The sequence below is a fragment of the Somniosus microcephalus genome, chromosome 7, assembly GCF_052327205.1.
Source record: "Somniosus microcephalus isolate GS21.2 chromosome 7, FLI_Smic_1.0, whole genome shotgun sequence".
Taxonomy (NCBI): domain Eukaryota; kingdom Metazoa; phylum Chordata; class Chondrichthyes; order Squaliformes; family Somniosidae; genus Somniosus; species Somniosus microcephalus.
The window spans coordinates 171,330,279-171,343,990 of record NC_140993.1 but is presented as its reverse complement, the minus strand read 5'-3'; the positions used below and the strand labels follow the sequence as shown (position 1 = coordinate 171,343,990).

The window sequence follows — 13,712 nt, the reverse complement described above, 5'->3', positions numbered from 1 at the left end:
AATGACATCCTTTGTGGCTGTGACAAAGGGAAACTAACCCTCCTTGTCCTTCTTGACTTGTCTGCAGCTTTTGACACGGCTGACCACTTTATCCTTCTCCAATGCCTCTCCACCGTCGTCCAGCTGGGTGGGACTGCACTCACCTGGTTCCATTCTTATCTATCTAATCGTAATCAGAGAATCACCTGCAACAGCTTCTCTTCCCGCTCCCGCATCGTTACCTCTGGTGTCCCCCAATGATCTTTCCTTGGCCCCCTCCAATTTCTCATCTACATGTTGCCCCTTGGCGACATCATCCGAAATCACAGTGTCAGTTTCCATATGTACACTGACGACACCCAGCTCTACCTCACTACTTCTCTTGACCCCTCCACGGTGTCTAAATTGTCCCAACTGTTGGTCCGACACACAGTTCTGGATGAGCAATATTGGGAAAACCGAAGCTATTGGCCCGTAATTTCTGATGCCTACGAGTGTGTACAAGCTGAAAACTGGCACTTCCGATCTGTCAAGAATCGCACGCCTGCCCTGGAGAAGGGCCTCTGCGGGTGGAGAGTTCCGCTTTCTGCAGAACCTCCGCCCGCTGAAATCCTTTAAAAGTCTTATGCCTGGTAAAAAAATAATTTTTTTTCACTCATTTATAATGTAAAAATATTTTTTAAAAAGTTAAGTTTAATTTTAGCCCTGTAAAAAACTTTAATTATTTTTTTCAAAAAATAAAATTTTTGTTTAAAATATTTAATTTAATGTAATTTAACTCATTTTATAAAAGTGATTTAAAAAAAAATTACTTAATGTTGTAGTGTCTTTTTTCAGTGATCCCCATTCATACTTTTGACAGGTCCACCTGTCAAAAGTATAAGGGGGATTCCCTTCTCCCATTGGCTCGCCTGGTCCACGTGATCCCAGGGACGCTTGTGAACCGCCTGCGCCCCTGGGATACCTGGGCCTTTGCGCGTGCGCACCAGGAGAGGTCCAGGATCGGAAGAGTACGGACCTCGGGAGCCCTCAGGTAAGGGCGTAGATTTTTTCCCCGTAGGAGGCATCTGCACACAGGATTGCCTCCTATTGGAAATTACGGGCCATTGATTTCGGTTCACGCCACAAACTCCATTCCCTAGCCACTGACTCCAACCCTCTCCCTAACATCTGTCTGAGGCTAAACCACACTGTTCACAATCTTGGTGTCATATTTGACCCTGAATTGAGCTTCCAACCACATATCCACAGCATAACAAAGACCACCTACTTCCCCCTCCGTAACATCGCCCGTCTCCGCCCTTGCCTCAGCTCATCCGCTGCTGAAACCCTCATCCATGCCTTTGTTACCTCTAGACTTGACTATTCCAACGCACTCCTGGCTGGCCTCCCACATTCTACCCTACGTAAACTTGAGGTCATCCAAAACTCGGCTACCCGTGTCCTAACTCGCACCTAGTCCCGTTCGCCCATCACCCCTGAACTCTCTGACCTACATTGGCTCCCGGTTAAGCAGCGCCTCGATTTCAAAACTCTCATCCTTGTTTTCAAATCCCTCCATGGCCTCGCCTCTTCCTATCTCTGTAATCTCCTTCAGCCCCACAACCCGCCCCCCTCCCCCCGAGATAGCTGCGCTCCTCTAATTCTGCCCTCTTGAGGGTCCCTGATTATAATCGCTCAACTATTGGTGGCCGTGCCTTCTGTTGCCTAGGCCCTAAGCTCTGGAACTCCCTCCTTAAACCTGTCCCTCTCTCTACCTCTCTTTCCTCCTTTAAGATGCTCCTTAAAACCTACCTCTTTGACCAAGCTTTTGGTCATCTACCCTAATTTCTTATGTGGCTCGGTGTCAAGATTTTGTCCTATAACACTCCGGTGAAGCGCCTTGGGACGTTTTACTACGTTAAAGGTGCAATATAAATACAAGTTGTTGTTGTTGTTTCCCTTACAAGGTTTTGTGGTCAGTGGCCAATGAACTAGCTAGGCTGACATTTTGAGGAGCAAATTTTGTTTCTTATAATATCTGGCCTAGATCTCTTTCTGATGTCCTCGCTATTTGAAAGATGAGTTTAGCTTACTTTGAAATATTTCTGCTTCCCAGTACAGCAATTTTTTTATTGTCATACTTTTAATTGTCACATAATGTTAGGTGCTGTTCCATTTCAGTCATTAATTCACATGTTACATTCACACTGTCACCTAAAGGTGCAGTACCTTAGCACCAATCACTAGTGACCATTTTTAATATACAAGGGGGGAAAAATTCAGAATCGCCCCGTTTGGGGCGCCATTATCGGCCGTGCACAAAGTTTAGCGCCTGGAGCTAATTATCGCCTCGGACGGCAAACTTGGTTTTTATCGTCCCTGGAGATAATTGGAGCGCTAAATCAGGCGCTTCACACCTGTGTTAAGGCGCAAATGCCGAGGAGCGAGGTGCTACCTCAGAGCGCGGGCGAAGCAAGGAAGAGCAAATCAAAATGAACCTGCAAAGTGCTGCTCAGTCACACAGCGTTGAATCTCTCCAGAAGTCTCTCTCTCTCTCAGAATGTGTGGTGTAAAAATGTCACCAACAAAAAAAGGCAGGAAGTGGTCGCCTTTAAATAGCACTCCCCTAGTCCCTTTCTGACTGCAAAACGCTCCCCTCAACCTGTCGTTGCTAGCGGCAGGCGGTAAGGCAGGGGGCGCCACTCAATATCCGTTCCGGGGCGCTACCAGGGCGTTGTGCACTCGACTGGCGTCATGATCTGCCGGCGCAGGAGATCGTGGTGGTAGTGTTTAGCACTGCCGCAAAATGTCTAGTTAATTTTGCGAGCGGCACAAACATCGCCACGCCCAGGCGCTAGTTGCTTTGCGCCCCATTAGCACCCTCTTAAGGTGCTAACGGGAGGAGCAAGCAAGATATGGAGCTGAACAAATTTAGACAAATAAGGTGCAGAAATACAAATAAAGAGAGAAAAATATTTAAATCAAGAAAATTAGATTTATTTATAGCCAAGGAAAGACCATCTGCATGAAACTTGTGTAAAAAAAAAAATCACTCCAGCTCCACTGATGGCTCAGTGAGTTTATCCAAATCAAATCAAATCAAATCAACTTTTATTGTCATTGTTAGTGCACAAGTGCAGTACAACGAAATGTAGGCTTGCGGCTCCCGAGAGTGTACATTTAGATTAAGACATTTAAACATTCAACATACATTTGGCTTGTAATACATTAACATAAACATAACCATAATAAAGTGCATTGGCAGATGTGCAGGCTTTAGAGTTTATTTGTGGAGTTCAGTAGGATGACAGCCCTGGGAAAGAAGCTGTTCCTGAATCTGGTCGTACGGGTGCGAATGCAGTAAGTAAGCACCAGTAAGTAACTGAGCCACCGAGACCAGGAAAATTCCTGGTTCAATCCTTAGTCTATTTGCTGAATTTGCTGATCTAAGCAGATTTGATATGTCTTACAATCATAGAATGGAGTCACTTTACCTATTATGCCTATGCCAGTGATACCTTTCCAACAGGAGCTGTCCACTCTAATCTCAATATCCTGTTCTTCCCTTATATCCTTCCTTTTTAAATACTTGCCCCTTTTAATAATCTCGACCTCAATAACACCTGTACTCTAATAACCCTTTGTGTGAAAAAATATCTAACTCTCCCTTTTTTCCTCATAATAATCTTTAGAGAATCTGCAACCAATGAAAACAATCGTTCACTACTTACCTTGAAACCTTCTAATAGAGCCCTCTTTAATCTTCTGTTCCAGAGAAAAATAATTCATTTTAGAGCCTTTCTTTATAACTATATAATTTTCCTTCCTGGTATAATTCTAGTGAATCTTCATTGTACTCATCGCATAGCTTTAATATCTTTCTTATAGTGGGGGCCCCAGAGCTACACACAATACTCCAACTGTGGCTTAACCAATGTCTTGTGCAAATTAAATATCACTTTTTGGCCTTTATATTCAATGGGCCTATGCATAAAACCCAGGATTCTATTTGCCATTTTATAGCCTGTTCAACCTGCACTCCCTGCACTTTAAAGGTGTATGTATCTACAGCCATAGATTGTCCTTCCACACTGTTAAGAGCTTTACGATTTATGGTACACTTCCTTTCACTGCTGATTTCCCAAAATGTGATACTTCACATTATGTATCTGCCACCTATCTTCCCACTCTGCTAACCTGTCTCCAATATCCTGAAATCTCTTGTATTCTTCCTCAGTTTGTCATTTCTCAAATTTGGTGACAGGAATCTTGTCATTCATGTGGAAATGACTTATGAAATAATACTGGGCGACCTGCTGGTGGCGCTGTCCAGGGAGAGTATAAATACTCGGGCATGGGCCCAGCTTGCTCAGAACACTCTTTTACAGGAACTAGTGAAGGACACAACTAGATCTCCATGTTGTAAAACAGTTGATTAAAGCTTTGTTTAACGCTTAGACCAAGTGCCTAGTAGTTTTCTTACGTCATTTGGTATCATCAGCTATAATTTCCTTGTACCTAGGGGGCGATTTTCTGACATCGGAGGAGGTGGGTTTGGAGGCAGGAAAATCAGAAACAATGAGGGCAGGTACAGGACCCGCCTCCAACCCTCCTCCGCGGGATTTTGCCGGTGCCGGTTTTGGAGGTCGGGATACGGTCCCACCTCCAGCTGGCCATAGCGCTAGTTAACATAATTAAATGCTTGTTAAGGGCCTCTCTAAGCCTATTTTGAGAGGCCTTCGTGATTTTTCGAGCATTTCGGCGTGTTCCACGACCCTCCTAAACCACGCCAGCTAAACCTGGTGGGTTGACTCGTGGGTGGTCTCCTCACAGCTGCAGATCCAACAATATATCGTTTATTTCATCAAGGATTGCTTGCAGGTGCCAGAACTTTGCTTTAAAAGATCTTTGAACACTTTTAGAAGGCCTTCCGAAGTCGGAGGTGCTGCAGCTTGAATCTATCAACTGTGGGACCCCCCGCTTGCAATGAGCGCTTCCCCAATGGAGGCATCTGCAAGCAGCATGGAAACTATTCGTTTTCTTTCTCCATGGACCTCAGATGAGGATGAGGAGCATCCACGGCAGCAGCAGAACCAGGCAGCTCAGGAGCAACAGCAGCAGGAGCCCCAACCTCCTGCTCAGGCAGCTCAGCAGCAACAGCAGCAGGAGCCCCAACCTCCTGCTCAGCCACCTGATGCTGCACAGGGCAGAAGGCGCCAGCACACTGAGGCACCTCGCCGCAGGAGATACCCCCAACAGAGGGTTTACAGACAAAGGATGAGCTACCTCAACATGAGTGAGCAGCAGTGCCAAAGGAGGCTGAGACTTTCGCGAGAGATTGTCCGAGTGATCTGCAGACTGCTGCAGCAAGATCTGGTGCCCAGAGGAACGAGTGGACATCCCTTGCCAGTGGCTGTCAAAGTCACCAGCGCACTCAACTTCTTTGCCTCAGGCTCCTTCCAGGGATCATCAGCAGACATCAGCGGCATCTCCCAGTCGGCCGCCCACAGTTGCATCACGCAGGTTACCGATGGCCTTTTTGCTAAGGCCAACAATTACATCCAGTTTTCAAGGGATCAAGCAAGTATAACCGCCCATTCGGTTGGCTTTGCATATATGGCAGGCATGCCAATGGTGCAGGACGTCATAGACTGCACACACGTGGCCCTTAGTGCGCCCCATCACAACCCAGCTATCTTTATCAACTGAAAGGGCTCGCACTCCCTCAACGTACAGCTGGTGTGTAACCACAAGAAGGCGTTCTTGCACGTCAGCGCCAAGTTATGTGGTAGTTGCCATGACTCTTTCATCCTGCATCACTGTAGAGTTCCTCTGCTTTTCAATCCGCCAAACCAACTTAACAGATGGCTCCTTGGTGACAAAGGCTACCCCCTGAAGAAGTGGCTAATGATGCCGATCAGGAGGCCAGCTAACGAGGCTGAAGAGCGCTACAACGCCAGCCACACTTCGACCAGATCCATCATCGAGCAAACCATTGGGCTGTTGAAGATGCGCTTCCATTGCCTTAACCGATCAGGTGGAGCCCTGCAGTATACACCATACAGGGTCTCCAGAATAGTCGTGGTCTGCTGTACATTGCACAACATCGCACAGCATCGTGGCTTGCAGCTTCCTAATGAGCAAGTGGCTCAGTTCCAGCCCTCCTCGGATGAGGAGGAGGAGGCTGAAGAGGAGGAGGATCTGGAGGATGAGGAGGAGGAGCGGGAGGAGGTCAGAGTGCCGGTGTATCAACCAGCAGCAGCGGCAGCATGCGAGCACATGGCTGCCCGGGATGAGCTTATCATGGTCAGATTCGCATAGGTTGCCTAAGTTGGCACATGTCCTTAGCTCCATCCTAAGACATCATTGACAATGGACATGACTCTCTGGCCTCCTTTCACTCAGGCCACCAACCTGACAACGCAAGTGTGGCGGAGCCCGCAATGTGGAGTAGCCTAAGGCGAAAGAATAGATGCCATAACGCCAACATTTTGGCATCAAATCATTTTAATGTTTTCCAACAGGGATAGCATTTCATCAATACACAGAAAGACTCTCCCAATCTGCACACAGATCTGGAGGTTATATCCCTTGCCAGCTGTACCCACACGGCCTTGGTTTCATTGGGAGGCCTCTTCCTCCCAGATGAGTCGAATAGCACCTCCATGCTAGCTGTCACCCCCTCAAACAACATTTGCAGCGCCTCATCCGATTGGAATTGGGCATAGTGGTTTCTCAGAATATGTTGCAGGTGGTGCAGCATAGGCAGAAATCCTGTGGAATGAGCCAAGGCAGCAAGAAGCCATAAAATCAGACTGGAAAAGTGATGTCAGCAGAGGCGAGTTTCAGTCCCAAAACAGTAATTGACCAAGGGCATCGCACACCTCTGAAATCAACTGGCCAATCAGGGGAAAATCACAATTTTTTAAAAACTATCAGTGGAGGTGGGTTTCAAACCCACCCAAACCAAAACACGCCTCCATCTCCCCTCCAGTGAGAAAATCGCCCCCCAAATTCCAAATCATCATTTATATAAAAGGAAACAGAAAAGGTCACAGCACTGATCCTATGACACACCACTACCCACATCCTGGAGCACCAAAACACACATTTAACACTTACTCTTGTCCCATTGTGATTCCCTTATCCATGAAGCCTTCCCTTCAATACCATGGGAGTAAAATTGGGCAGTAGCACAAAATGGGCAATTGTGAATCAGCATCCCTTTTCACACGCTGCCCGATTTCTTTTCAATTCACTTCAATGGGGAAAAAATTGGATGGAGATTAAAGAGGTCTTCCGATTCACTATCTCCTGTTTTGTGCTGTCGCCCAAGACCAAGTTCATCCTCAGAGCCTCTGCCTGCCCCAAACACGGCCAACATGTAACACTTGGGAATCCTTGCTGTGGTCGAGGTCTGGACCTCTCAAGGTTGCATTAAAAAAAAATGTTAAAGTTGTCCCTCCTTGGAGCCGCTAGGGGCAGTGCTCTTGTTTCGGTCGGGCAGGGGGTGGGGAAGGCGGTGGACGGGGAGAAAAATCTCCTGCTGGACCACCTTTGTTGTACTTTCCAGCATGTTTACAATGTGAGGTGTCCTAGATCCAGCCCAAGTGGCCTGGGCATACTCCATTTGCAGCCACATTAAAGGACTTCTCCCAACCTGTGAACTTTGGCAGGATGAGTGGTGAAGGTCCCAAGTGGGTCTATCTGAGTACTTACGCCAAGATGACCCGGCCCCATTAGTCGAGCACAACCTGCCCTTCATAGTTCCCTGCTGACTGTCCCTGCTTAGCCCATGCCTTTCTAAGTGTTTACTAATTTCATCTTCTATTTTGGAATGCAGAAGTTTATCCACAACCAAAGCAAAACTAACTGGCCTATAATTTTATCGCTTATTGTTTACCTTGCATATTATAGGTTTGATATAATTGTTAAGAAGTTCTCCTTTAATAGGTTAAATCAATGTACTGATCTGAATGTTTAGTGTCTCTAGGTAGCAACAGATAAAAATTAACGACAGAATCACCAAAACTAGATTACAAAAAGTAGGCTTGACTCCAGATTAGGTCTGAAGAAATAGATAAGCTTGTGTTTACTTGTATTGATTTGTTTTCTTTGCAGTGTAAAATTTTGACAATCAACTTTGACAATACCTGTTGCTGCAGAGTTTGGATCTGATCTTTGGCAACGGCCAGTTCCAACTCTGTCTTCTGACTACCTTGTTGGTGCTTCAGGATTTCCTGGAAATTCTGTTGCTGCTGCTGTTTTTTCACATTCAGTTCATTTTTCAGCTCCTCTTCTATTTGTCTGGGTAAACAACAAAAATAACCATTTCAGACATGAACAAAAATAATGTTTAACCAAGTATGGTTAGATGTTGTGATGGGGGACTGCAGAGTTCTATGGAAGCATGCGCACAATTGGAGGAATGGGGTCAATAGATCCATAGAAGTTTGAAGCACAGAAGGAGGCTATTCGTCCCATCATGTGTGCGCGAGCTGTTTGCTAGAGCAATTCAAATCTAATTCCACTGCCCTGCTTTCTTCAAATAGCCCTGTATCATCCCCTGTTACTAATATTTATCCAGTTTTCCCTTGAAAGGTGCACTGTTGAACTACTCCCTATGGCAACGCATTCTATGCTCCAACAACCTGCTGCGAAAAGAGGTTTCTCCTATCGTCATTGCTCACTTCCTTAATGCCAGTTTTAAATTGATGACTCCTTGGCACTGACTTCAGAACCAGAGGAAATAGTCTTTCCCTATTCACTCTATCAAAACGCTTCATCATTTTAAAACACTCTATTAAATCTGCACTTAGCCCTCCCTGTTCCAGTGGCAATAATCACAGTATCTTGAGTTTCACATCTTAACTATAGATTCCCATTCCTGGCATCATGCTGGTGAATCTAAGCTGTACACTCTTTACAGCTTTAAAACCTTTTGTTCCAATTATGTTTTGGATTTTATAAATAGGTGCATAGAGTAACCCACATTTTCAGGGAAATATGTATTTGAACGCTTGGGGATCTATCTATCTCATATTTGAAGATTTCCACCTGCTAATCTGTCAACCTATTTGCTAACTTTTCTGCCAATTAATTTGGGCCAGATCCCTTCTTATCTTGCTGAATTTGTCTTTTTCCAGTCCAGCACCCTTATCCTTTTCTATTATATTGCACCTATCTATATTGTTCAGGCCTAGACTTTCCTCACGCCAGTCAAATTAGTTTGAATCCATCTCCACTCTGTTTACTTTATCTGTAAGAACATTGGTGCCATTTTGATTCAGCTGAAGGTCACTTTTTGGTGTATTTCTTTGATTGCTCCACAACTTGCTTCAGTGCTCCAGAACTTGAACCTTTTCGTCTTATACAGGCCTAGAAAGGGAAATCGGACAGAGTGTATAACGAGTGGCAGATCCGAAACTGCCAGTTTTACACCCCTGCTGAAGTTGAAAGTCCACCCAGACGGTCAAGAGCTATACAGTATGGAAAAGTTTTGTATCGATATTCCCAAACAATGTAATGATAGTAAACCCTAAAACAGTGTAGAATAAAATCTGGCAGTATAACATGAAGATTAAAAATAAATGGAATGAGATCCCTCTCCCTTTCCAATCATTCCCACAAATTAAACCCTACTCACTCCACATCACCCCTACCCTTTTCTCCTTACTACTTTCCTCTTGCCTCACCCATGCCCCTATGCCTTCAATGTCTCTCATTCCTATTTCTCTCTTTCCCTCACCCATTTTTTCTCCCCCACCATTTCTCTTACCCCAAACTTTAAAAAAATCTAAGAGCTTGTTTTCCAGATTTAGTTTTTAAAATATTTCAGAGTTAATAATGTATTCAGTCGCTTTCATTATATGTACCACCATCGAGGTGCACCATCCTTACTGGATTCCCCTTTGTCATCTGTGATCTGTACCTCCAGGCCCCACAAGGAATTTCTGGACCTCTGATACCCTAGGCTACCCTCCCTTCCCACCTGCAAAACATGCTGATTTCACCCCCCCCCCCCCCGCCCCCACTACTTACCTTGGTGCAGGTAGCTGGCCTCCAGGCCCAGCAATTTTAATCTGCCCCAAAGCCAGCCAGTTGCCACTTAAAACCTGTTTCGGGCAGGCAGCTGGCTGGTAGGGTGCAAATGAGGCTGGTAGATGGTGGTAAATAGAGTGGATGTATTCTTTTCAGATGTTAAAGGGCCGTTTTATTGTAGTGGAAGATTAAAAGTGAGGAACTGCATGGCGGTTTGATGTAGTATAATAACATTTAGGAAACATGTCCAGGATGAGATTTCTCCACATTCCGAAGGGACCACACCCCCCTGGTCCACTCCTCAATCACCCCCTAACAGCCCCTTCCCTTCGCCTGGCATCTTCCCGTGCAAGCGCAGGAGATGCAACACATGCCCTTTTACCTCCTTCCTTCCCACTGTCCAGGGCCCCAAACACCCCTTCCAGGTGAAACAGTGATTTACTTGTACTTCTTGCAATTTAATATACTGTATTCGCTACTCACGATGCGGTCTCCTCTACATTGGGGAGACCAAACGCAGATTGGGCGACTGCTTTGTGGAACACCTCCATTCAGTCCGTAAGGGTGACCCTGAGCTTCCAGTCGCCTGTCACTTTAATTCTTTGCTTCACTCCCACTCTGATCTCTCTGTCCTCGGCCTATTACATTGTTCCAATGAAGCTCAACGTAAGCTCGAGGACCAGCACCTCATCTTTCGATTAGGCACTTTATAACCTTCTGGACTCAACATTGAGTTGAACAATTTCAAACTATAACCCCTGCTCCCATTTTTCATGCTGTATGATTTTGCCATTCCCATTTGCAACATTTTATCTTTCCTGCCTCTTACATAAACACAGTGGGCTAAAAATTCAGTGGTGCTGCGTTTGGGGCGCCAAGCTCGCCTGGGTGCCAGAATTTGTGCTCCGGGTGGAGCCGCTTGCACCCTCCCGATGTTCAGTTTCAGCGCCCCAAGAGGGACGCGGGGCGCTTGGGGCGTTCAAACTGAATATCGCAGCGCTACGTGCCGCTGCGGCACGGCGCGCTGCGGTACTGCAGGCCTTCCTCCCCTTCTTAAGGTGGAGGGGCCTGCACCAGCGCGATCACTGATCGCGAGTGCCGGCAAAAGAGCCCGGCACCGAGGAGAAGTGCCAGGCTCTCGGGACACAGCCGGCACTGCCCAGGGGGTGATCAGGAGGTCAGGGAGGGCGGCACGAGGAGGTGCTGGCAGGCGGCCACCGAAAAAAATGGCTGCCCCGCACCTCCCCCTTAATTTGCGCCACTACCGCCACAGGTAGGCCCCCCCTGTACCGGTCGCGATTTGCGACCGGCGTTTCGGGGGGGGGGGCGTGACCCAATATCGCGTTCGGGGCGGTAGCGGGGCGCTGCGCACACCGATGACGTCATCGGTGGCGGCACAGCGCTCCAGGTTAACGCCGCCATTAGTGCCCCACTAAATTTCACGGGAGGCGTGGCCAGTGGCGCTAATAAGAACATAAGAACATAAGAAATAGGAGCAGGAGTAGGCCAATTGGCCCCTCGAGCCTGCTCCGCCATTCAATAAGATCATGGCTGATCTGATCCTAACCGCCAATCCACTATGACAGGACTATCTCCTGAATCTAACAGCATTAGACACACGAAAACAGGAGCAGGATCAGGCTACACGGCCCCTGGGCCCGCTCCGCTACCCACAGGGCCATGACCTATCCGAACCTAGACTCATGTCCAAATTCCTGCCCGCTCCCCGTAACCCTTAAATCCCTTTTCTACTAGGAAACTGTCTATTTCTGTTTTAAATTTATGTAATGATGTAGCTTCGACAGCTTTTTGGGGCAGCATATTCCATGGACCTACCACCCTCTGAGTGAAGTAGTTCCTCCTCATCTCAGTTTTGAAAGAGCAGCCCCTTATTCTAAGACTATGCCCCCTAGTTCTAGTTTCACCCATCATCTGGAACATCCTCCCTGCATCCACCCGATCCAACCCCTTCATAATCTTATATGTTTCAATAAGATTGCCTCTCATTCTTCTGAACTCCAATGAGTAGAGTCCCAATCTACTCAACCTCTCCTCATATGTCCATCCCCTCATCCCCGGGATTAATCGAGTGAACCTTCTTTGTACTGACTCGAGAGCAAGTATGTCCTTTCTTAAGTATGGACACCAAAACTGTATGCAGTATTCCAGGTGCGGTCTCACCAATACCTTGTACAACTGAAGCAATACCTCCCTATTTTTATATTCTATCCCCCTAGCAATGAAAGCCAACATTCCATTGGCCTTCTTAATCACTTGCTGCACCTGCATACTAACCTTTTGAGTTTCGTGCACCAGGACCCCCAGATCCCTTTGTACTTCAGTACTTTCAAGTTTCTTGCCATTAAGATAATAACTTGCTCTACGATTTTTCCTGCCAAAGTGCATAACCTCACACTTTCCAGTATTGTATTCCATCTGCCAAATCTCTGCCCACTTACTTAGCCTGTCGATGTCCCCTTGCAGGTTTTTTATGTCCTCCTCACTCACTACTTTCCCTCCCATCTTAGTATCATCTGCAAACTTTGACGTGTTACACTCGGTCCCCTCCTCCAAATCGTTAATATAGATTGTAAAGAGTTGGGGACCCAGCACTGACCCCTGCGGAACACCACTGGTTACTGATTGCCAGTCTGAATATGAACCATTTATCCCAACTCTCTGCCTTCTGTTAGATAGCCAATCCTCTATCCATGCCAGTATATTACCCCCAATCCCGTGATTTTTTATCTTAAGCAATAATCTTTTGTGTGGCACCTTGTCAAATGCCTTTTGGAAGTCTAAATACACTACGTCCACTGGTTTACCTTTATCCACCCTATATGTTACTTCCTCAAAGAACTCCAGCAAATTTGTCAAACATGACTTCCCCTTCATAAAACCATGCTGACTTTGTCTTATTAAATTATGATTATCCAAATGTCCTGTTACTGTCTCCTTAATAATGGACTCCAAAATTTTACCTACCACAGATGTTAGGCTAACCGGTCTATAGTTTCCAGCCTTCTGTCTACTGCCCTTTTTAAATAAGGGTGTTACATTAGCAGTTTTCCAGTCTGCCGGGACCTTTGCTGAGTCCAGGGAGTTTTGGAAGATTATTACCAATGCATCCACAATCCCTACCGCCACTTCCCTCAAAACCCTGGGATGTAAGCCATCAGGTCCAGGTGATTTATCCGCCTTGAGTCCCATTATTTTACCAAGTACTACTTCCTTAGTGATTTTAATCGTATTTAGCTCCTCCCCCCCTATAGCCCCCTGCTGGTCAAGTGTTGGGATATTCTTGGTGTCCTCTACTGTAAAGACTGATGTAAAATATTCATTCAGTGTTTTTGCCATCTCCATATTTCCCACCATTAATTTCCCGGTCTCATCCTCTAAGGGACCAACATTTACTTTAGCCACCCTTTTTCTTTTTATATAACTATAAAAACTCTTACTATCTGTCTTTATATTTTTTGCTAATTTACTTTCATAATGTATCTTCCCTTTCTTAATCAATCTTTTTGTTATTTTTTGCTGTCTTTTAAAGTTTCCCCAATCCTCTATCCTCCCACTAGATTTGGCTACCTTATATGCCCTTGTTTTTAGTCGAATACTATCCTTAATTTCTTTACTTAGCCACGGATGGCTGTCTTTTCTTTTACACCCTTTTTTTCTCAGTGCCCTCTTTAGGCGCTAACTGTTGGCGC

The 13,712-nt window shown here is 46.0% G+C and overlaps 1 protein-coding gene across 1 annotated transcript in view; it reads right to left on the bottom strand.

Moving 5' to 3' along the window:
- LOC147115004 (uncharacterized) overlaps positions 1–13,712 on the bottom strand; it is an 869,491-nt gene that overhangs the window by 313,500 nt on the left and 542,279 nt on the right. The window contains exon 23 of the mRNA XM_085993202.1: positions 8,115–8,268. Within this exon, the coding sequence (XP_085849328.1) occupies positions 8,115–8,268 (154 nt within the window). The remainder of the gene's footprint in view (positions 1–8,114; positions 8,269–13,712) is intronic.